Source organism: Bufo bufo, chromosome 10, assembly GCF_905171765.1.
Source record: "Bufo bufo chromosome 10, aBufBuf1.1, whole genome shotgun sequence".
Taxonomy (NCBI): domain Eukaryota; kingdom Metazoa; phylum Chordata; class Amphibia; order Anura; family Bufonidae; genus Bufo; species Bufo bufo.
Genome location: NC_053398.1, coordinates 5,998,763 through 6,022,967, shown reverse-complemented (window position 1 = coordinate 6,022,967; position 24,205 = coordinate 5,998,763). Strand labels below are relative to the sequence as shown.

The 24,205-nt window shown below is 47.6% G+C and overlaps 1 protein-coding gene across 2 annotated transcripts in view; it reads left to right on the top strand.

The window, feature by feature from the left end:
- The first annotated feature begins 8,642 nt into the window (after positions 1–8,642).
- TUB (TUB bipartite transcription factor) overlaps positions 8,643–24,205 on the top strand; it is a 64,621-nt gene continuing 49,058 nt past the window's right edge. For both annotated transcript variants that reach the window (XM_040409643.1, XM_040409640.1), the window contains exon 1: positions 8,643–8,731. In XM_040409643.1, coding sequence (XP_040265577.1) covers positions 8,694–8,731 — 38 coding nt within the window. In that variant the 5' untranslated portion in view covers positions 8,643–8,693. The remainder of the gene's footprint in view (positions 8,732–24,205) is intronic.

Below are 24,205 nucleotides of genomic sequence, written 5' to 3'. Positions count from 1 at the left end.
TACGTCCACCGCAGCGAGTGCGCAGGAGACACTGATACGTGCAACACAGCAAACAGGCAGGAGATGGAGATACGTCCACCACAGCGAGCGCGAAGGAGACGCCGATACATCCACCGCAGCGAGCGCGAAGGAGACGCCGATACATCCACCGCAGCGAGTGCGCAGGAGATGCCGATACATCCACCACAGCGAGCGCGCAGGAGACGCAGATACGTCCACCACAGCGAGCGCTAACGAGACGCCGATAGATCCAACACAGCAAACAGGCAGGAGATGGAGATACGTCTACCACAGAGAGCGCACAGGAGACACGATACGTCCACCACAGCGAGTGCGCAGGAGACACCGATACGTGCAACACAACAAACAGGCAGGAGATGGAAATACGTCCACCACAGTTAGCGCGCAGGGGAGAGCAATACGTTTACCACAGCGAGCGCACGGGATACGGAGTTACATCCACCACAACGAATGCGCAGGAGACGGCAATATGTCCACCACAGTGAGCACAAGAAGACTGCGATGCATTCACCACAACGAGCTCTCAGAGAGACATCTACCAGTGAGATGATGGGTCTCTGAAAATATCGGTGTCTAATCCTGGAACTTTCCAATAAAATTCATACATCAATTCCTCACCCGAGATCTCTGCTTGCTTTCATTGAATGAGAATATGCTTTCTGAAATCCAAAGAATAGAAACCTGTACCTGGTTTAATACTTCTCATAGCTGAAGAGTTTGATACAGGGAGCTCCCCCTGGTGGTGGCTGTATAATCTGTATGTAGTGTGCTACCTCTAGTGGTGGCTGTATAATCTGTATGTAGTGAGCTCCCTCTAGTGGTGGCTGTATAATCTGTATGTAGTGAGCTCCCCCTAGTGGTGGCTGTATAATCTATATGTATTGCGCCCCCAGTAGTGGTGGCTGTATAATCTGTATGTAGTGAGCTCCCCCTAGTGGTGGCTGTATAATCTATATGTATTGAGCCCCCAGTAGTGGTGGCTGTATAATCTGTATGTAGTGAGCTCCCCCTAGTGGTGGCTGTATGATCTGTATGTAGTGAGCTCCCTCTAGTGGTGGCTGTATGATCTGTATGTAGTGAGCTCCCTCTAGTGGTGGCTGTATAATCTGTATGTAGTGAGCTCCTCCTAGTGGTGGCTGTATAATCTGTATGTAGTGAGTTCCATCTAGTAGTGGCTGTATAATCTGTATGCAGTGAGCTTCCTCTAGTGGTGGCTGTATAATCTGTATGTAGTGAGCTCCCTCTAGTGGTGGCTGTATGATCTGTATGTAGTGAGCTCCCTCTAGTGGTGGCTGTATAATCTGTATGTAGTGAGCTCCTCCTAGTGGTGGCTGTATAATCTGTATGTAGTGAGTTCCATCTAGTAGTGGCTGTATAATCTGTATGTAGTGAGCTTCCTCTAGTGGTGGCTGTATAATCTGTATGCAGTGAGCTTCCTCTAGTGGTGGCTGTATAATCTGTATGTAGTGAGCTCCCTCTAGTGGTGGCTGTATAATCTGTATGTAGTGAGCTCCCTCTAGTGGTGGCTGTATAATCTGTATGTAGGGAGCTCCCGCTAGTGGTGGCTGTATAATCTGTATGTAGTGAGCTCCCTCTAGTGGTGGCTGTATAATCTGTATGTAGTGAGCTCCCTCTAGTCGTGGCTGTATAATCTGTATGTAGGGAGCTCCCGCTAGTGGTGGCTGTATATTCTGTATGTAGTGAGCTCCCTCTAGTGGTGGCTGTATAATCTGTATGTAGTGAGCTCCCTCTAGTCGTGGCTGTATAATCTGTATGTATGGAGCTCCCTCTAGTTGTGGCTGTATATATCTGTATGTAGTGAGCTCCCTCTAGTGGTGGCTGTATAATCTGTATGTATTGAGCCCCCAGTAGTGGTGGCTGTATAATCTGTATGTAGTGAGCTCCCCCTAGTGGTGGCTGTATAATCTGCATGTAGTGAGCTCCATCTATTAGTGGTTGTATAATCTGTATGTAGTGAGCTCCCTCTAGTGGTGGCTGTATAATCTGTATGTAGTGTGCTCCCTCTAGTGGTGGCTGTATAATCTGTATGTAGTGATCTCCCGCTAGTGGTGGCTGTATAATCTGTATGTAGGGAGCTCCCGCTAGTGGTGGCTGTATAATCTGTATGTAGTGAGCTCCCTCTAGTGGTGGCTGTATAATCTGTATGTAGTGAGCTCCCTCTAGTCGTGGCTGTATAATCTGTATGTAGGGAGCTCCCGCTAGTGGTGGCTGTATAATCTGTATGTAGTGAGCTCCCTCTAGTCGTGGCTGTATAATCTGTATGTATGGAGCTCCCTCTAGTTGTGGCTGTATATATCTGTATGTAGTGAGCTCCCTCTAGTGGTGGCTGTATAATCTGTATGTATTGAGCCCCCAGTAGTGGTGGCTGTATAATCTGTATGTAGTGAGCTCCCCCTAGTGGTGGCTGTATAATCTGTATGAAGTGAGCTCCCTCTAGTGGTGGCTGTATAATCTGTATGTAGTGAGGTCCCTCTAGTGGTGGCTGTATAATCTGTATGTAGTGAGCTCCCTCTAGTGGTGGCTGTATAATCTGTATGTAGTGAGCTCCCTCTAGTGGTGGCTGTGTAATCTGTATGTACTGAGCTCCATCTATTAGTGGCTGTATAATCTGTATGTAGTGAGCTCCCTCTAGTGGTAACTGTATAATCTGTATGTAGGGAGCTTCTCTAGTAGTATCTGTATTCATACTTTTGTGAGACACTCCCTATAGTTGCAGTTGGAGTCAGACAGGATTTTATTATGTTGCAAGGCTGCTGGGGATTTTGACCTTTGTATCAGAAAATCAGATCTGGCTGGTATAGGAATTCTGCCTCTAAACTACCAGAGGGGGTATATCAAACCCTAATGCATAATGCCGTAAATGTATGGCATTTTATGCCTGGAATTGTATGGAGCCGGTAGCTGCAGTCAGCCCTCTCTATACACGGCATGTATAATACAGCAGGCACCCTCACGCAATGGCAGGAAACGGCGATCAGGCCGAATGCCATCATTTAACCCCTCAGAAAATGTGAAATCAATGAGGTAAGGCAGAGGGGTGCAGCTACTTCTGTCTTTTGATCGGAGCCTCCGCATTGAAATCTCGGGGCTCCGATCAGTTACCATGACAGACTGGGGCCTGCTGAAGGTTCCCAGGCCTGCCATGGTAATCTGTCTACAAAACTGTGCACGAGGCACAGCTCAGCATGGACCGTGTGCAAAATCCTATTCACCCAGGTTCTAGCCCCCTAAGGGGGCTAATAGTTATTACATAAAAAGTTGGAAAAAGATTCAAACTTTAAATCACCCCTTTTCCCAATTTTACATATCAAGATATATAAACAAATTAGGTATCGCCGTATCCGAAAATGAACTATTCGCAATTTTTAGTCGTACATACCACAAAAATGGTACCAATAAAAACTACAGTTTATCCACAAAAAACAAGCCCTCATACAATTGTGTAGACCAAAATATAAAAACGTTGGCTGTCAGAAAATGGTGATACAAATATCATTTTGATTTTTGTAAAAAAACAAAATAAAAACTATACAAATTTGTTATGGTCATAATTGTATTGAGATGCAGAATAAGGACGTCATGTCATTTTTAGCGCACAGTGAACGCCATGATGTCAAAACACCAAAAATCTTGGTGGAATTTTTCCCCCCAGATTTTTCAATACAAGACATGATAAATTAAACTGTGCCATTAACAAATGCATCTTGTCCGGCAAAAAATAAGCCCGCATATGGCTATGTGAATGGAAAAATAAAAAGTTATGGCTACTGTTACGTGCGGAGGAAAAAATCAAAAATGAAAATAGGACCGGTCTTTAAGGGGTTAAGAGGAGGGGGTATAATAGGACAAGACCATATAATAGGAGAAGGCGGTATAATAAAAGTATAATATATGGAGGGGGTAGAACAGGAGGTGTGGGTGTAATAGGAGGACTGGTTATGATAAGAGAAGGGGGTATAACTGATACATTATACAAGGGGGGGGGCACCTGTCCAATCAAAGACGGGCGCTGGGGACAACCAGTATAGCTGCCCTAACAGCTCATGCGCTGGCGCATCCATCCCTAACTATACTGGCCCATGGCGGCTCTATCCAAGAGTCCAAACACAAAGCAGGATCCGTAAATATATCCCCCCCCCCGCCCCGCCAACTGTGCATTACAGAAATGCATCCTTCAGGTCCTCGCCATTTACAGGACCTCTGCTTGCTGTCAGCTACTCACACAGCTGATGCAGGTTTGTTACAATAAGTAAGCAACACATAGTTCACCCTTGTCATGGCCTCTGCGCTGACACATTGTGGCAAACCTTCAGACGTGGGTGCAGGTCTAGGTCAGTGCAGGTTTTCAGGCTCTGGATGTCGACAATTTGTTTTCATTGACAACAAACAGAGATCTTGAAAACTGTGAAGATGTAAAACTGAAATTTTGCCTCATCGCCTTCCAAGACTCCTAGCTCTTTCATTTTGTGGTTGGTTCAGCCGGTTAGCGGCTTTTTTTTTTTCCTTTTTGAGAGACGATACTTTTTATTGGCGCCATTTAATTCTCCGTGTCACATGATGTAGAACAGTAAGAAAAGTATTTGTGGGGGGTTGGTGGGGGGGGGATCAAAAAGCTATTCCATAGCAGTGAAACTGCCGTGGTCAGATTAGGGCCTGTTCACACCGAGGGTTGGCTCCGCCACAAAAGGTGGACAAAAAAGTCCTGCGTGCATCCGCTAAGAAAGCGGAACGGAAACCGAACAGACCCCAATATCGTGAATGTGATCTGCTCAGCGACTTGTTATCAGCCTGATCGATGGAAATGGCGGCGGTGTGAACGCGGCTTTATTCTGCGCTCTATACAATTATGGCAACACCACATTTAGGGCTCATTCCCTCAAACATAAGGGCTCCGCGCTCGTGCTGCAAATAACGGACTGCAATGCACAGGCACCAGCTGCGCTTCTGATCCGTGCCTCTGCTCCGCAAAAGTCAATGGGTCCACAGTGCCCGTATATTGCGGATCCACCGCATGAGGCCTTATACGGATTTTATTCCATTTTACTACTTGTTAACTGTAGTTTCTATTGGCAGCTTTTTGGGAAAAAAGCTATTTTTTTTTGCTAATTTTCTTATTCCAATATTTTTTATAAAGCTGCAGCAGTGGCGCACAGTTACGGTCGGGTTCGGAGGACTGGGGTCGGAGTCTTAGTTTTTCCTTGCGCTCCTTCTTTAATTATCGTCTTTCCTCGACGTGGAAGTTAATCCATTCCATTGTGTGTCTTTTACCTGCTCAGCGAGGACCTGTTGCTATGGAAACCAGGCGACGAAAAGATTCCTGTTCCCTCCCACTCACTGCGGAATATGGAGGCTCCGATTATTATATCCAATGTGATATTATAATGCCACAATGATACTAAATAGGGAGGGGGAGGAGCTGACCGATAGAGGGCTGGTGACATCATCGCTTCAGCAGGGATTCGTCACCATGAGCCGGAACCCTGAAAATAGCTGCAATGTCCCTTTAATGCAAATTATTATAAGTAAATGTTTACATCTGGATACAATGTTTCTAGTCTTCTCATTGTCTGTAACTCATTGTTTCCTGCATGCCAGATCACAGGGGCCGAGTGCTTTCAGATCGGGCCCCTGGGTGTGTGATCCTCTGATTGGCTGCAGGCTGTTCCAGTCATGTGTCGGTTGTTCTGATTGGCTGGAGGCTGTTCCAGTCATGTGTCGGTTGTTCTGATTGGCTGCAGGCTGTTCCAGTCATGTGTCGGTTGTTCTTATTGGCTGCAGGCTGTTCCAGTCATGTGTCGGTTGGTCTGATTGGCTGCAGGCTGTTCCAGTCATGTGTCGGTTGTTCTTATTGGCTGCAGGCTGTTCCAGTCATGTGTCGGTTGGTCTGATTGGCTGCAGGCTGTTCCAGTCATGTGTCGGTTGTTCTGATTGGCTGCAGGCTGTTCCAGTCATGTGTCGGTTGTTCTGATTGGCTGCAGGCTGTTCCAGTCATGTGTCGGTTGTTCTGATTGGCTGCAGGCTGTTCCAGTCATGTGTCGGTTGGTCTGATTGGCTGCAGGCTGTTCCAGTCATGTGTCGGTTGGTCTGATTTGCTGGAGGCTGTTCCAGTCATGTGTCGGTTGGTCTGATTGGCTGCAGGCTGTTCCAGTCATGTGTCGGTTGGTCTGATTGGCTGCAGGCTGTTCCAGTCATGTGTCGGTTGTTCTGATTGGCTGCAGGCTGTTCCAGTCATGTGTCGGTTGTTCTGATTGGCTGCAGGCTGTTCCAGTCATGTGTCGGTTGTTCTGATTGGCTGCAGGCTGTTCCAGTCATGTGTCGGTTGGTCTGATTTGCTGGAGGCTGTTCCAGTCATGTGTCGGTTGGTCTGATTTGCTGGAGGCTGTTCCAGTCATGTGTCGGTTGGTCTGATTGGCTGCAGGCTGTTCCAGTCATGTGTCGGTTGGTCTGATTGGCTGCAGGCTGTTCCAGTCATGTGTCGGTTGTTCTGATTGGCTGCAGGCTGTTCCGGTCATGTGTCGGTTGTTCTGATTGGCTGCAGGCTGTTCCAGTCAGGTGTCGGTTGTTCTGATTGGCTGCAGGCTGTTCCAGTCATGTGTCTGCTGGTCTGATTTGCTGGAGGCTGTTCCAGTCATGTGTCGGTTGTTCTGATTGGCTGGAGGCTGTTCCAGTTATGTGTCGGTTGTTCTGATTGGCTGCAGGCTGTCCCAGTCATGTGTCGGCTGTTCTGATTTGCTGGAGGCTGTTCCAGTCATGTGTCGGTTGTTCTGATTTGCTGGAGGCTGTCCCAGTCATGTGTCGGTTGTTCTGATTGGCTGCAGGCTGTCCCAGTCATGTGTCGGTTGTTCTGATTGGCTGCAGGCTGTTCCAGTCATGTGTCGGTTGGTCTGATTGGCTGCAGGCTGTTCTAGTCATGTGTCGGTTGTTCTGATTGGCTGCAGGCTGTTCCAGTCATGTGTCGGTTGGTCTGATTGGCTGCAGGCTGTTCCAGTCATGTGTCGGTTGGTCTGATTGGCTGCAGGCTGTTCCAGTCATGTGTCGGTTGGTCTGATTGGCTGCAGGCTGTTCCAGTCATGTGTCGGTTGGTCTGATTGGCTGCAGGCTGTTCCAGTCATGTGTCGGTTGGTCTGATTGGCTGCAGGCTGTTCCAGTCATGTGTCGGTTGTTCTGATTGGCTGCAGGCTGTTCCAGTCACGTGTCGGTTGTTCTGATTGGCTGCAGGCTTTTCCAGTCAGGTGTCGGTTGTTCTGATTGGCTGCAGGCTGTTGCAGTCATGTGTCGGTTGTTCTGATTGGCTGCAGGCTGTTCCAGTCATGTGTCGGTTGGTCTGATTGGCTGCAGGCTGTTCCAGTAATGTGTCGGCTGTTCTGATTGGCTGCAGGCTGTTCCAGTCATGTGTCGGTTGGTCTGATTGGCTGCAGGCTGTTCCAGTCATGTGTCGGTTGGTCTGATTGGCTGCAGGCTGTTCCAGTCATGTGTCGGTTGGTCTGATTGGCTGCAGGCTGTTCCAGTCATGTGTCGGTTGGTCTGATTGGCTGCAGGCTGTTCCAGTCATGTGTCGGTTGTTCTGATTGGCTGCAGGCTGTTCCAGTCATGTGTCGGCTGTTCTGATTGGCTGCAGGCTGTTCCAGTCATGTGTCGGTTGTTCTGATTGGCTGCAGGCTGTTCCAGTCACGTGTCGGTTGTTCTGATTGGCTGCAGGCTTTTCCAGTCAGGTGTCGGTTGTTCTGATTGGCTGCAGGCTGTTGCAGTCATGTGTCGGTTGTTCTGATTGGCTGCAGGCTGTTCCAGTCATGTGTCTGCTGGTCTGATTGGCTGCAGGCTGTTCCAGTCATGTGTCGGTTGTTCTGATTGGCTGCAGGCTGTTCCAGTCATGTGTCGGTTGGTCTGATTGGCTGCAGGCTGTTCCAGTAATGTGTCGGCTGTTCTGATTGGCTGCAGGCTGTTCCAGTCATGTGTCGGTTGTTCTGATTGGCTGCAGGCTGTTCCAGTCATGTGTCGGTTGTTCTGATTGGCTGCAGGCTGTTCCAGTCATGTGTCGGTTGTTCTGATTGGCTGCAGGCTGTTCCAGTCATGTGTCGGTTGTTCTGATTGGCTGCAGGCTGTTCCAGTCATGTGTCGGTTGTTCTGATTGGCTGCAGGCTGTTCCAGTCATGTGTCGGTTGTTCTGATTGGTCCACCTGTGACCTCAGGGACTTGTTAGGCCTGGATTCCTGTTTCTTCGCTTTGCACAATGATCGTCTCAGCCACTAATGTGTATTAACAAGACGACGGGGGCAATATGACTGCAGGATCAGACTACACAAAGTTTGTAGTCTGTTACCATGGAGACACATAGATCTGCATGGGAGCTGTAGACCACTGGGTAACAACCTCTATTGGGGACCTGTTGACTGTCACCCAGATTTCCCGGGATGGACATAACTACTAAGCAGACGAGTCCAGGGATTACTTGGACACTGTCATGGTGTCCGTGTCCTGAAGTTCATTAACCCAGCAATCGCCATTGGTCGCCGCTGACCCCGCATGACCTTATGTAAATACCTATGTGCCGCCATTTCCTGGGCCTCAGACCTTTGATCCCCCAAATCCCAGGACTGTAGCACCTGACCAGAGAGTCATTGCAGCCTCGGAGTCACCGCGGAGCATCCAGGATGAGGGAAAGTTTCCGGAGGAAAGAGAAGAACTACAGGTAACGTCCCCACAGAGGGGACGCTCGGGCCCCTGCGAGGATGATGAGGGGCCCTGTATTACATGTCTAAGGCACATTGGTTGTATAATGGAAGGCCCTGCAACTAGACTGATCAATTCTGCTCCATTTTTAAAATATCTGCTTGCTGTCAATGAATGGGAATGATTGCTTATGTCCAGAGGGTAAAACAGACCTTACCTAATCCTGCTCACACAGCTGAGGGTTTGTTACAGTTATATCTAATATAGACATTTCTATGTCTGGACGGATACAATTTACCTGCACTGATACATTGTAACAGGTGGGAGGCTGCATTTAGCTCATGCCTGATTGTGTACTCTTTAGCTGTAAATCCATCAATTCTTCACCCTTTTCAAGATCTCTGCTTGCTGTTATTTTTTGGATTCCAAGACTGAAAACCCATCCTGACCTAATGTTACAATGTCCAAACAATCCTCTGTCTGTCTCCTGCCCTGATGGTTTGTTACAATGTATCAGTGCAGGTAATGTATCAGTCTGGAGTCCATGGAGCTCATGTAGGATTGTGACACAAGGTTGGGGGCGCAATTGTAACAAACCCTCAGCTGTTAGAGGCCTGAGCTGGGGTTGGGATTTTAGCTTCTGAATGTAAACAAGAATGTTCCCATTCACTGACAGCTAGCAGATATATTAAAACTTCCAATACTTTCCACTTTGGAGAATCTCCCTGAATAGTCTCTTGATGATCACAGGATATAGGGCCCCAGTCTGGGGGCCCCCGGCACGAAGTGTCTTGTAGGTTCTAGAATGTGTATGATAGGTGAGGTTGTTCTCTTCCCATTGGGTCTTAGACATTCGCCTCCGGTCTCCATGGAAACCTTTAGCGTCATTCCGTCTGTAATCCTCGTAATCTGGCGCCACCTTGTGTCCATCCGCAGAGTAACAGCTGCTGAGAAATCGCCAGACTGAGCGCAATAAAAAGGTGCGATCAGTGCGTTAGCGGATCTGGACACAGAGGCGACCGTAGGGGCGATTTGTCTCTGCCCGCTGTGCCAGAACCAGGATTAACCCCTTCTTTACGTTACATCGGCTCTGGCCACCATTTTTCACTTTTCCATCAGTTTTGCGGGTGCGGCTGCATTTATAAGATGTGTGGCAGCAGCTCGTCGGACCGCCGGCATCATACGAGGGTCTTTCTGAAATGGCGAGGGTGTGACGTCTCGTTCGTTCTGTGACTTTCGTACATTAACGCTTCTCCGTTTATCATGTTTATGGCAAACGATAAAAGCTGCTGCTGAGCGCAGTGCTGCGGGGATCATCCTGATTGTACTACAGATCCCATCATCTCATGGTTACTGAAGGTAGAAAGAAAGCAACAAAATCCTACCGAGAGGTAGAAAGTATGTGCCCCCATATGCACTTGTCTCTGAAGATTTCTATACTGTTCACGGTCTGTGACTAGCTTGGTGATCCAGCAGCACAGAGGATTTCAGTAGCGGAGTGTGCCGATCCTGTGAAAGGTCACAGACTGGGACTTCCATACAGATCCCCAGCAGCACAGAGTATTTTAGAGCACTTGCTGATATATGAGCTTCTGTGGCTGACGGAAGCTTTAGTCTAATCTGATAAGTCACAGCCTCGTCCCTATTGCTTCCAGTGGAATCCCACATCTCTGCGGTCTTAGGACTTCTCATTGCGTTCCCTGTCCCACTATCCCAAACTACTTGCACAACTGCCCTAAATGGCAGACCTCAACTGGTCGGCAGTCCCTGCTTGAGGGCTCATGCACACGACTGTAGCTGTATTTGCGGTCCGCATATCACAGATCCGCAAAACATGGATACCAGCCATTTGCGTTCCGCATTTTACCGAACGGAACGTCCGGCCCATAATACGTAAAACGGTCAAGTATAGGACATGTTCTACTTTTTTTGTGGGTGCAATGTAATGGACATATGGATGCAGACATGTCTGGTCCTGATGGGTGAAGGGTTCATGTTTGGTCTTGGTGGGTGGAGGTTTCATGTTTAGTCCTGAAAGAATGGAGGGTTCATGTCGGTACATGGTGGGTTGAGCTTCTGTGTCTGTTCCTGGTGGATTAAGGTTTCTTATCTGGTCCTGGTGAGTGGAAGGTTCATGCCTGTTCCTGATGAGTGAAGGAATCATGTTTGGTCCTCATAGGTTAAGTTTTCATGTCTAGTCCTGGTAACTATATGGCTCATCTCAAGTCCTGATGAGTGCAGGGTTCATGTCTGGTCCTGGTGGGTGCAGGGTTCATGTCTGGTCCTGGTGGGTGAAGGGTTCATGTCTGGTCCTGGTGGGTGAAGGGTTCATGTCTGGTCCTGATGGGTTGATTTTTCATGGTAGCTAGATGGTTCATGTCTGGTCTTGATGAGTGGAGGATTCATGTCTGGTCCTGATGGGTTGAGTTTTCATGTCTATTCCTGGTAGCTAGATGGTTCATTTCTGGTCCTGATGGGTTGAGTTTTCATGTCTATTCCTGGTAGCTAGATGGTTCATGTCTGGTCCTGATGAGTGCAGGGTTCATGTCTGGTACTCATGGGTGGAGGGTTTATGTTTGGACTTGGTGGGTGGAGGGTTCATGATTGGTCTTGGTGGAATTAGGTTTCATGTCTAGTCCTGGTGGCTGGAGTGTTCATCTCTGGTCCTGGTGGGAGAACGGTTCATGTCTGGTCCTGGTGGGAGAACGGTTCATGTCTGGTCCTGATGGCTGAAGGATTCATGTTTGGTCTTGGTGGGTGAATGTTTCATGTTTAGTCCTGAAGCATGGAGAGTTCATGTCCAGTCCTGGTGCGTTGAAGTTTCATGACTAGTCCTGGTGGGTGTAGAGTTTATGTCTAGTCCTGGTGGGCTTAGGTTTCATGGCTGGTCCTGATGGCTGGAGGCTTCATGTCTGGTTCTGATGGGTAGAAGGGTCATGCCTGATCCTGGTAGGTATTATACGCAGTGAGACCAGGAGATGCCTCATTGTCAAGGTCATTGAGAACATTGCCTCTAATTACCTGTGCATCAAACAAGTGGCTGCTTCCTCATTAACTCTCCCTGTATATGGTTAATGATCTGCGTGAATCCGGATCAGCTTCTTCTTGGTGCGGCGTCTATATTTACACAATCGGCAGCGCAGATCCCGGGGCCCTCGTTATCACTTTTCCTCCAGCGCCCAGAAGTTGCCAATAATAATGTGTCCAGGCAGAAGGGAAATGCTGCTTTTCGTCTTCCTCTTATCTCTGCAGCCATAAACACGACATTAATGCAGCCTTAATTGGAGAAATTACGCACCAGGCGTCCGGCGAGACTGCGCTAAAGTTCACAGCGCTTAACTGCACTTTGTGGAGATGAGTGTAAACCGGGAGTTGCATTAATTTAACAGATGGGGGAGGGGTGTAGATTTAGATTTCATGTCTGAATTCACCATCGCTTCCCCATATCCATATCCGCAGCCTATGCATTGCAGAGGGCAGAGCCCTGGGGGGTGTCCGCAGCATAAATGAACATCCACTCTTGGGTAAATCTTTATTCCAGGAGCAATGGAGGCGCCGGTGATGATGAATATGGTGGAAAATATGAGGAGTCTGTTATAGCGTCACACGACGAGGCCTGAAATGAATAGTAGATGGCGAGAATACACCGAATATACGTGTATGATATAATGTAACATAGAAGACAATGTAAGGTGAGACAATATACAGGATGTCGTTTACGATCTAGTATAGTGGGATACGATGTAACCTGATAATATACAGGATATAAAGTATCACCGTATAATCCTCTGGATCATTTCTAAGCGCAGTTTCGGGCCGGTGCTGGATGAGATTTAATGAAGACATTTTTTGGGTCAGTGTGACACTGGAATATTCTGTGTTCTCCTCTCCACTGTGATATCCTCAGTGTACCAGCGCAGGAGTCGCTGGATGAAAGGACCTTACCGGATAGTGTTGTGCGCGGTCAGGCACAACACTAGGACATGGTGGAGCCCCCGACGCGGGGAGGAGAGACCGGATGCTGCGCTTGTGAGACGGACACGGCAGAGAAGGGACTGAAGACAGAAGCAGAAAAAACTGCGCGCTGCAGCGCGTGACTTCAAAGTAGAGATCAGCGAACCACTCAAGATTAGTTTCAGGTCCAGTTCGCTGAATGTTTGAAAAAGTTTGGTTTGGACCTGAATCGTTTCGTTGCTCCTGAAAGCTGATATGTAACCCCCTCTAGCCCCCTAGGACTAATTTTTAGGACAACTTGTTATCGCTTATTCAGACTTTTTCTTGGTTCCAGCATGTTTTGGCATAAACTGGCAGGCACACTGGGATATTCTGCTTTATCCTTCCCTGCTGTGCTAAACTCGGCTTTAGTCTGGCAGCTGGACTTTAGGACTGTTCTGAAACCTTTGGAGTGGGGGGTGCCTTTAGCTGTTGACCCCCTTACAATATTCTGTCTGTAAGGAGTCATGGTGCTCTATGAGCTGCTTCCCTCTGGACTCTTTCAGGAGAGGGGCCTTCCCTCGTGTAACGGGTCTCCTGGCACCCCGACTGGGTACCTCCGTTGATGGATGCTTCCCGAGGGCTCCAAGCGCTCCGCTCCACACCGTAGGCTCTGCTGACCCCACAAACTGCCGCACCTTGTGTAAGACTGAGACCGTTTTTAACTAAACCAATCACATGCAGTTGAAGGAGGCAGAAAACACACGTGATACAATGAATCAACACAATGGGATAACGTAATCACTCAAAGGCAGACAACACACACCTGTCATACAATTAACCAACACAATTTTCCCTTTGTAGAATAATGAGCCGGGGGGAGGGAGGGGGGGTCTCCATAGTTCTGGGTCCATAGTGCATAGGAAGGAGGCTAGCCCTCAGGCCTCTCCAGCAGCCGCAGTGACTCTTCAGTCCGTCACATTTCTCCCCTCCCAACAGTAGACTAACCAGGTACCAGACCCCCAACTGGTCTGGACCTGTGTTAGTCGGACAAGATGAATCCAGAACCTCTTCCAACTGGGCCGGCTGCCCAGCATCCCTGCAGGGCCGGTAGAGAGACCTCGGTCCCATCTCCACCTGCCGACTGTGGGTCCTCCCATAGTGCCTGATATGCATCATCCAGCCAGATCTCCTGCCATACCAGGGTCTCGCGCTCCGACACCCACCCCTTCAGGGGCTGCTCTCCCAGTAGAGGCATTCGCAGCTCCCATCGCATCCGCAACCTCTGCTCCTCACTGGGGAGACTATTGCCCTGCTGACGCTGCACGTCCTCCAGGGCCTCGTGCCATACGCCTTTCCGGACTGCATCCCTGTAATCCGGGTGATCCTCCTCTTCCTGATGGAACGCTGCTCGAGAACCCGCCGATTCCATGCTGCTGCGGTCGCCAGGGGCGCTGTACGAGTACTGGCGTTGCCCTAATTATAAATCCACAAACAGAGTCTCCGAGCTGCTTCTCCTCGCACTAGGACACCATCCTCCATGATGCCATGTGTCAGGAATCATCCTGCTATGTCTGTTAAGTTCAGGTTGTCTTGCCCTCAAGTTCTCCCTCAGTTAAGAAGGTGGATTGTGTCTCAGCTGGGGGCATCTTACTTCCTGTTTCACATATAAACCTCTCAATCCTGTTACTAATTGCTTGAGTATTGTGTTTTAGCTACGGCTCGTGCGGTCCTCTTGCTTGGAACTAGCTCTCTGGTTTGTTCCTCCTCCTTGCGGTTTACCCTGCTACCTCCTGTTGCCGACCCGGATTGCTTGACTACGTTCCTGTGCCGCCTGCCCTGACCCATTGCTCGTCTGACCTTGGCTCTGCTGCATCCTTCAGTCCTGCACCGTTGCTACCGGTAACGGCTCCGCCTGTCTGGCTCTGCTGCATCCTTCGGTCCTGCACCGTTTCTACCGGTAACGGCTCCGCCTGTCTGGCTCTGCTGCATCCTTCGGTCCTGCACCGTTTCTACCGGTAACGGCTCCGCCTGTCTGGCTCTGCTGCATCCTTCGGTCCTGCACCGTTTCTATCGGTAACGGCTCCGCCTGTCTGGCTCTGCTTTATCCTTCAGATCTGCACCGTTGCTACCGGTAACGGCTCCGCCTGCCTGGCTCTGCTTTATCCTTCAGATCTGCACCGTTGCTACCGGTAACGGCTCCGGTAACCTCCTGCAACCTCCTATTCAAGACTCCGGTGCTTCCTGTGTACAGGCCTTGTCGCTGCCATTGGATTCCAGCAGTATTCCACTAGTATCGTGACAGAATACTCAAGCCAAAAATGGAGTCCGCCAAGACTTGGAGTTCAGAGGTTCGCATTAAACAACTGCAGACCGCTATGGCTAATATGCGCACCGAGATGCAGACTTTAAAAAATAAATATGGCGCCTTTGAAGGACAGACTTCCCACAACATCCAGATTTATGGACAAGCGATTCACGATCTACGTGGTACCGTGCAGACATTATCCGACCGGACAGTCCACTTGGAGAATCAAGTTTCTGTACCACCCGCTACAGTGCCTGCAATGACCCATAAGTTACCACCGTTCAGATTTGGCGGAGACCGCGACAAGTTCCGCGGGTTCCTCAATCAGTGTAGGCCATACTTTGATGCAAATTCAACTCAGTTTCCGACTGATAGATCTAAAGTCCTATGTATTATAAAGCCATTGCCTGGGCAGGTCCGTTATTGAGACTCAAGACGCCCGGCTAAATCACCTAGAGGACTTTATCAATGCCATGAGTCAAATGTTTGACGACCCCAATCGAGGTGCTACAGCTGAAGCAGCATTACTAGCACTGGGCCGGGGCAGACGCCCTGTCACAGAGTATGCAATGGAGTTCAAGAGGTGGGCTGTCGACACCGATTGGAACGACGCAGCGAAAATGTCATTTTTTTGGAAAGGACTATGCAGCGCATTAAAGATGAACTTGCTCGTGCAGAGGCCCCTTTAGGTTTGGGTCCCTTTATTAACCATTGCAATCGAATCGATACCCGACTGTCTAAACGACGACAAGAGAAATGGGCTACCTTGAATTATGATACTAAGCAGTCTCCATCTTTTCCTGTCTCCACTTCCAAGGAAAGATTTATAGAGAATCGGGAAGTGAGCCTATGCAAGTAGATTCCATACTGAGACGTGAAAGCATCGATCGAAGGGAGCGCAGGCTCCGGGAAAGGCTATGCTTTTACTGTGGAAAGTCTGACCACTTCCTTATCAACTGGCCTAGCCGTCCGCGGAGGTTGGTGGCAGCCATTGCAGATCCTGACTGTTCAGATGGAGAATCAATTGCTTCGGAAACAGAATTATCTGAGAAAGCAATCATCCATTTCATCGGTGGCTCCTCATATTAAGAAAGAGAATAAAGACTCCCATTGCTTCCTTCCCATTAAGTTCTTGATTAAATCTCAGTCGATATCCACCTCTGCTATGGTGGACTCCGGGGCTAGTGGCAATTTCATGGACCTTTCTTTTGCACAAAAGAATGGGGTTAAATTTCAGAAAAAAACTCTCACCTGTGGTAATGGAGACCGTAGATGGATCCCCACTGAGCGCAGGGCCGGTGGATCAAGAGACGGAACCACTTGAAATCATTATAACACCTCATCACCATGAAGTCCTATCGTTTCCATTGATCTCTTCTCCACATTTCCCTGTTATTCTTGGCCTATTCCTATAGAATTACTTCCTGGTGCACCCATACCTTTTGGAAACATCTACCCTTTAGCCGGCCCTGAACTAAAAGCCCTCAAGGACTACATAGAAGAAAATCGGGCTAAGGGGTTTATCCACCCATCTTCCTTACCGGCGGGGGCTCCCATATTCTTTGTTAAGAAGGACGGTTCTCTAAGACCTTGCATTGATTACCGAGAACTTAACAAAATTACAATCAAAAATCGTTATGCTTTACCTGAGCTTTTGGAGAGAGTGCGACATGCAATTTTTTTTACCATGTCAGACCTGCGAGGCGCCTATAACCTGGTCCATATCAGATCTGTAGACGAATGGAAGACAGCTTTTAGGTCACGATACGGACATTTCGAATATCTTGTTATGCCTTTTGGTCTTTGCAATGCCCTTGCCACTTTTCAACATCTCGTCAATGATATCTTCAGAGATCTTCTGGACCAGTTTGTAGTCATCTATTTGGACGATATCTTGATCTTCTCTAACTCTATGGAAGAACATCAGAGACATGTGAATTTCACCAGACTGAGATCCAATTCCTTGACTATATAATTTCACCTCATGGTCTACACATGGACTCTCGCAAGATTAAAGCAATAGTAGACTGGCCTACCCCAAGGAGCATAAAAGATGTTCAACGTTTCATAGGTTTTGCCAATTTTTATAGACTCTTTATTAAAAATTTCTCAGAAATAATTACTCCTATTACACACTTGCTTTTGTCTGGTCTCCTCAAGGACAGGAATAGTTTTGTCTCCTAAAGTCCAAGTTCACTACAGCCCCTGTATTAGTTTATCCTGACCCAGAACTCGCCTTCATTGTGGAAGTAGATGCTTCAGACTGTGCTATAGGGGCTATTCTGTCTCAGAGAACCGGAGAGAAGGGTTTATTGCATCCGTGCGCTTTTTTCTCCCAACGTTTATCCCCTGCTGAGAAGAATTATGATGTGGGGAATAAAGAACTGTTAGCTATCATTGCAGCTATTAAGGAATGGAGACATCATCTTCAAGGAACCTCACAGCAAATAATAGTTCTGACTGATCACCATAATCTGGAATTTGTTAGATCTGCCAAATGTCTATCCCGTCGCCAAGCTCGTTGGAGTCTCTTCCTCAATCAATTCAACTTCGTCATCTCGTTCAGGCCTGGTTCCCGTAAAGGCAAGGCAGATGCTCTATCGAGAATCTTTTCCAATGATTCCACTTCTACGATTCTGCCCAAGACCATTGTTCCTAAGTCTAATTTTGTGGGAGTAATCCATAATAAGGACTTGCTTGAAGAGATAAAAGAGGCCTATGACACCGACTCCTTGCTGTCTCGACCACCTGATGATGTGCATTTGGTGCTTAAGAACAAGGTGTGGACCCATGGGCAGCAGCTATATATACCCGAAACAATAGGACTGAAAATTCCAAAATTAGTCCATGATTCTAAGATTGCGGGTCACAAAGGAGCGCAGAAGACACAGGAATTTTTATCCCGTTTCTTTTGGTGGCCCAGTTATCAACAGGATGTAAAGAAATATGTCATGTGACGTTTGTGCTAGATGTAAGACTCCACGTTCTTCACCCATGGGTTTATTACAGCCTTTGTCGGTCCCCTTCGTCCCTGGGGTTCTATTTCCATGGACTTTATCGTAGATCTACCTACCTCTAAAGGAAAAAACACAATTCTGGTAGTAGTTGACCGGCTCACCAAGGCTGCACATTTCATTCCATGTACCGACCTACCTTCTGCCAAAGACACCGCTGACCTTGTGTTTCGTTTTCATGGAGTCCCTGATGAAGTAATCTCGGATCGTGGGGTGCAGTTTACATCCAAATTTTGGCGTAGTTTTTGCACAGCACTTGAGATAGATATTAATCTATCAACCGCCTTTCACCCACAATCTAACGGACAAAGTGAACGCACAAATCAGTATCTTCGATGCTATATCCGCCATTTACAAGATGATTGGGTCGATCTGCTTCCTGTGGCTGAGTTCTCTTACAATAACTCCTAAAGTGCCTCCACCAAGCAAACTCCTTTCTTTGCAAATTTAGGGTATCATCCAAATATTCTTCCCAAATTCCCCGCTGTTTCACCTATTCCAGCAGTCGCGGAGAGGATCTCTGCATTACAGCAACATTTAGAGCTACTAAATGGAGGATTAGAGAGGGCTCAAGTAAATTACAAGAGGCGGCAGAAACATTTCGTAGACCAGCACCAATGTTTAAAATAGGCGATAAAGTATGGCTTTCCACTAGGAATTTTAAACTTAAGGTTCCTTCACCAAAACTTGGACAGAAATGTATTGGGCCTTATAAGATCATCTGGATAATTAGTCCAGTAGCTGTTCGGCTCAAGCTTCCACGACCTATGAGGATTCATCCTGTTTTTCATGTGTCCCTACTTAAGCCTGCCTTACCCAATCCTTTTCCAGAACGTATCCGTCCTCCTCCCGATGCAGTGGAGATAGATGGGCAAGAACAATTTGTTATAGAGAAAATCCTGGACTCTAGAATTTTCCGGAACCATCTACAATACCTCATTAAGTGGCAGGGTTATGGGTCTGAAGAGAATTCTTGGGAACCGGTGGAAAATATTAATGCTCCCCGACTGATCAAACAGTTTCATCAAAGACATCCTGGGAGACCAAGTCAGGTCTCGTCCGGAGGCCGCTGTTGAGGTGGGAGTAATGTCAGGAATCATCCTGCTATGTCTGTTTAGTTCAGGTTGTCTTGCCCTCAAGTTCTCCCTCAGTTAAGATGGTGGATTGTGTCTCAGCTGGGGGCATCTTACTTTCTGTTTCACATTTAAACCTCTCAAGCCTGTTACTAATTGCTTGAGTATTGTGTTTTAGCTACGGCTCGTGCAGTCCTCTTACTTGGAACTAGCTCTCTGGTTTGTTCCTCCTCCTTGCGGTTTACCCTGCTACCTCCTGTTGCCGACCCGGATTGCTTGACTACGTTCCTGTGCCGCCTGCCCTGACCCATTTCTCATCTGACCTCGGCTCTTCGATTCCTTCGGTACTGCACCATTGCTACCGGTAACGGCTCTGCCTGCCTGGCTCTGCTGCATCCTTCGGGCCTGCACCGTTGCTACTGGTAACGGCTCCGTCTGTCTGGCTGCTTCATCCTTCAGTCCTGCAACCTCCTATTCAATACTCCGGTGCTTCTTGTGTACAGGCTGCCATTGGATTCCAGCATTATTTCACTAGTATCATGACACCATGCTCTATGAGCTGCTTCCCTCTGGAGGGACTCCTGCTGCAGGAGGGAGGCCTTCCCTCGTGTAATGGATCTCCTAGCACATCAACTGGGTACTTCCGTCGATGGATGCTCCTAGTGCTTCCCAAGGATTCCAAGCACTCCACTTGACACCGTAAGGACTGCCGACCCCACGAACCGCCGAAGCTTGGTTGGGATCTCGCTGTCTTCTACCCACCCTGGACCTACAACAAGGCTTCCAGGTTCCAGTGGGTGAACCTCTCTTCTTTCAGACAGCAATGCAGGAACAGCTCTTACAAGAGCTAGGGATTATACTCTGGAGAGTATAATGATTATTGCAATCCCCAGAGTGTAGTTCTCCAATCCCCCAAACATGAGCCCAGACTTCATGAAGGGTAGAACAGGACACTTTAATGAGGCTACAGGTCAGCCTTCTATGGAGGTCTTCCATCGAGGGACACTCCCATGGGGACCTTGTGGAAGACTGAGACAGTTTTTATATAAACCAATCACATGCAGTTACACATGTGATACAATTAATCAACATAATGGGATAACGTAATCACTCACACACAGAAACTACCCATTTTTCCCATTGCAGAATAATGAGCCGGGGAAGGGGGGGGGGGATGTCTTCATAGTTTTGGGTCCATAGGAAGGAGGCTAGCCCTCAGGCCTCTCCAGCAGCCCCAGTGACGGTTCAGTCCGTCACACCTCGCTGCTACATCTTCACACATCTGCATCCAACACTAGAATGGCTAAGACTGACTAAACACTTCTTGCAGCCCCTCCCTTGGTAGGAAGCAGGAGTAGCCCACTTCTGCCCAAAAGGAGGAGAATAGAATGGTAAATTTCATTCTATCTAAAAATCTCTCTGCCATATACACACCGCCATCTGCTGTACAACCAGGCACATTACATGAAATACAACGAATAACATATAGCAATAATAGGAATGTACAGTGTAAGAGGACCTGGAATAAATACACAGATGACATTTTGTTTAGCCCATTAAATACAGTAGCAGGGTGTAGGAATGGTAATACCACTTTGGGGTATTACACACTTGCCGTCTCCCTTCTCTCTTCCTGTTCACTGCTGCAGCACTGATTGGCTCATCCAGGCTGTCTGTCCACTTCCTCTCAGGGTCATGTGTGCACCCTTCTTCTTCCTCTCTAGTGCTTTTTTCCTATGCGACATTTTAGTGGATTTGTCCGAAACGAATCAGAAAATTTCGTCTGCCATTCAAAAAATAGCTAAATTTGGGCCGAACTGGTTCACTTATCATTACTTCAAAGGTTAGTGATTATTAATAAAAACATTTAAAAATAGCTACGCGTTTCAGTGGCCGCCACCTTCATCAGGCTGCGTGTATCGCATGCAGAGGGAGAATAAATACCAGTACAACCGGAAATGAAAATTTCCATGAGACAAACCAAAGGCCGTAAGATTATAAAAAAAATTATAAAAAGTTATATTAATATATCATATATAAATAAAAAACATTAATCAAAAACCCGGAATGGGAGAATACATAATTATACGTAAAACACGAGCCAGCAGGATATGCTCAAGAGGGAATTGACATAATGAGCACCACAGAATGCATTGTTACTATGGAAACCGGTAAACCGGAGAATAGCCTGTGAAAATGGTTATTGAATCGGTGATCGGTAGTGATATTCCTGGCAGATAAATAAGTAGTCAACACGGACATTACTAAAGGAGCGGCCGGACAGAAACTGGATCAGGGGCCCAAAGAACAGTGCAGGAAGAAACCGAAAAGTAGATACCCCAGTGCACAGGAGGAATGTATCCATTAGATACCCATAGTATCTACAAGAAAAAAGGCAACATAAGATTACAACATCAAAGTAAATACAAAATAACAAGTGCGGAGAATCGGAAAACGATAGATGTGATATCCATCACCTTCCATTCTCCACATTTAAGGGTCTCAATCATCTCATTAAAACCTCAATCACCACTAATCTGAGGTCACGTGGGTCCTTGTCATGCACCAGAGGGAAGGATGAGAGACGAGGCCCTTACTAATGATGTAGTTTAACCTGGTAGTGCGCCCAATATACTGGAGTCTACAACTGCAGGGGAGTAGGTAGAGCGTAGAGCTACTTGTGATCTACCTCCTCCCCTACAGAGCTACTTGTGATCTACCTCCTCCCCTGCATATCTACTTGTGATCTACCTCCTCCCCTACAGAGCTACTTGTGATCTACCTCCTCCCCTGCATATCTACTTGTGATCTACCTCCTCCCCTGAAGAGCTACTTGTGATCTACCTCCTCCCCTGCAGAGCTACTTGTGATCTACCTCCTCCCCTACAGAGCTACTTGTGATCTACCTCCTCCCCTGCATATCTACTTGTGATCTACATCCTCCCCTGCAGAGCTACTTGTGATCTACATCTTCCCCTGCATATCTACTTGTGATCTACCTCCTCCCCTGCAGAGCTTCTTGTCATCTACCTCCTCCCCTGCAGAGCTACTTGTGATCTACCTCCTCCCCTGAAGAGCTACTTGTGATCTACCTCCTCTTCTGCAGAGCTACTTGTGATCTACCTCCTCCCCTGAAGAGCTACTTGTGATCTACCTCCTCCCCTGCAGAGCTTCTTGTCATCTACCTCCTCCCCTGCAGAGCTACTTGTGATCTACCTCCTCTTCTGCAGAGCTACTTGTGATCTACCTCCTCCCCTGCAGAGCTACTTGTGATCTACCTCCTCCCCTGAAGAGCTACTTGTGATCTACCTCCTCTCCTGCAGAGCTTCTTGTCATCTACCTCCTCCCCTGCAGAGCTATTTGTGATCTACCTCCTCCCCTGCAGAGCTATTTGTGACCTACCTCCTCCCCTGCAGAGTTCCCTGTGATCTACCTCCTCCCCTGCAGAGCTACTTGTGATCTACCTCCTCCCCTGCAGTTGTAGACTCCAGTATATTGGGCACACTACACAATATATCAGTACCAGGTGTAGAAAGGCGCAAGGGACCATCATTGACGGAATGTATGTGTCACTGAGGTTCCTGGTCTTGGTGGAATAAGAGCCAGTTTTCATTTGTCAGCAGCAGTTGCTGTTTGACACCTTGCTATTTAGTATAGTGATCATAGCTGATCCGGGACAGCTCTTACTGGGAGTAGTCAAAGTGCTGGGTGGGCGACTACTCCCCACATTCCAGGCCAGGTCTTGACTGGCCTATATAAAAAACCCAGCCAGCAGTGTCAGCTGGAAGTGATTACCTCTCTCTCTGACAGAGGAGCTCTGGCAATCGCTGGATTGGGATCTGAGCCGTGTGCTAGGCTGGAGGCCTGAGTTTGGGAGGTGTGCTCTGTCCTGAGCAATGCCGATCGGGTGTGAACTAACACCTAGGATAACAGGTGACTCTTTTGCTGTATGAATTGTCTAGGTGTGAACGAACACCAAAACGGCAAATGGACTGTCGTATTGTTTTGTTGCCATAAGTGTGAATAAAACACTAAAGTTTTTGAGTTACAAACGTGTCTTTGCCTCTATACTGCGTCCGCTTGTCCTGTCTACCAGAGCGAATCCCCACACAGGTTAAACAACCCTCGCTACATTCCTCCAGAGACTCCTGATACACTGAGGATATTACAGCATAATGCACTGGTATCTTCTTTTTTTTTAAATAGAGAGGAGAACACAGAATATTTGGGTGATTCAGTGACAGAAACTGCTTGCAGCTACACACATCGCATTGATATCACATTCTGCTCCATAATAAGAAATATCAAAACACTTATGGTCGTGTGAATGGACCCTCACAGATATCTTCAGGAGTCAGAGCTATGATTTTCTGATACAAAAGTAATAATCTACTACGTAAACAGAACCACAAGATAAAAACCTATCTGCATGAAACCACCAGAGGGAACTCACTAAAGAAAATATTTCTAGCCAGAACTAGGGGACGCTCACTACAGATTACAGATTATACAGTTACCACTAGAGGGAGCTCACTACATACAGATTATACAGCCACCACTAGAGGGAGCTCACTACATACAGGTTATACAGCCACCACTAGAGGGAGTTTACTACATACAGATTATACAGCCACCACTAGAGGGAGCTCACTACATACAGATTATACAGCCACCACTAGGAGCTCACTACATACAGATTATACAGTCACCACTAGAGGAAGCTCACTACATACAGATTATACAGCCACCACTAGAGGGAGCTCACTACATACAGGTTATACAGCCACCACTAGAGGGAGCTCACTACATACAGATTATACAGCCACCACTAGGAGCTCACTACATACAGATTATACAGTCACCACTAGAGGGAGCTCACTACATACAGATTATACAGCCACCACTAGAGGGAGCTCACTACATACAGGTTATACAGCCACCACTAGAGGGAGCTCACTACATACAGATTATACAGCCACCACTAGAGGGAGCTCACAACATACAGATTATACAGTCACCACTAGAGGAAGCTCACTACATACAGATTATACAGCCACCATTAGAGGGAGCTCACTACATACAGATTATACAGCCACCACTAGAGGGAGCTCACTACATACAGATTATACAGCCACCACTAGAGGGAGCTCACTACATACAGATTA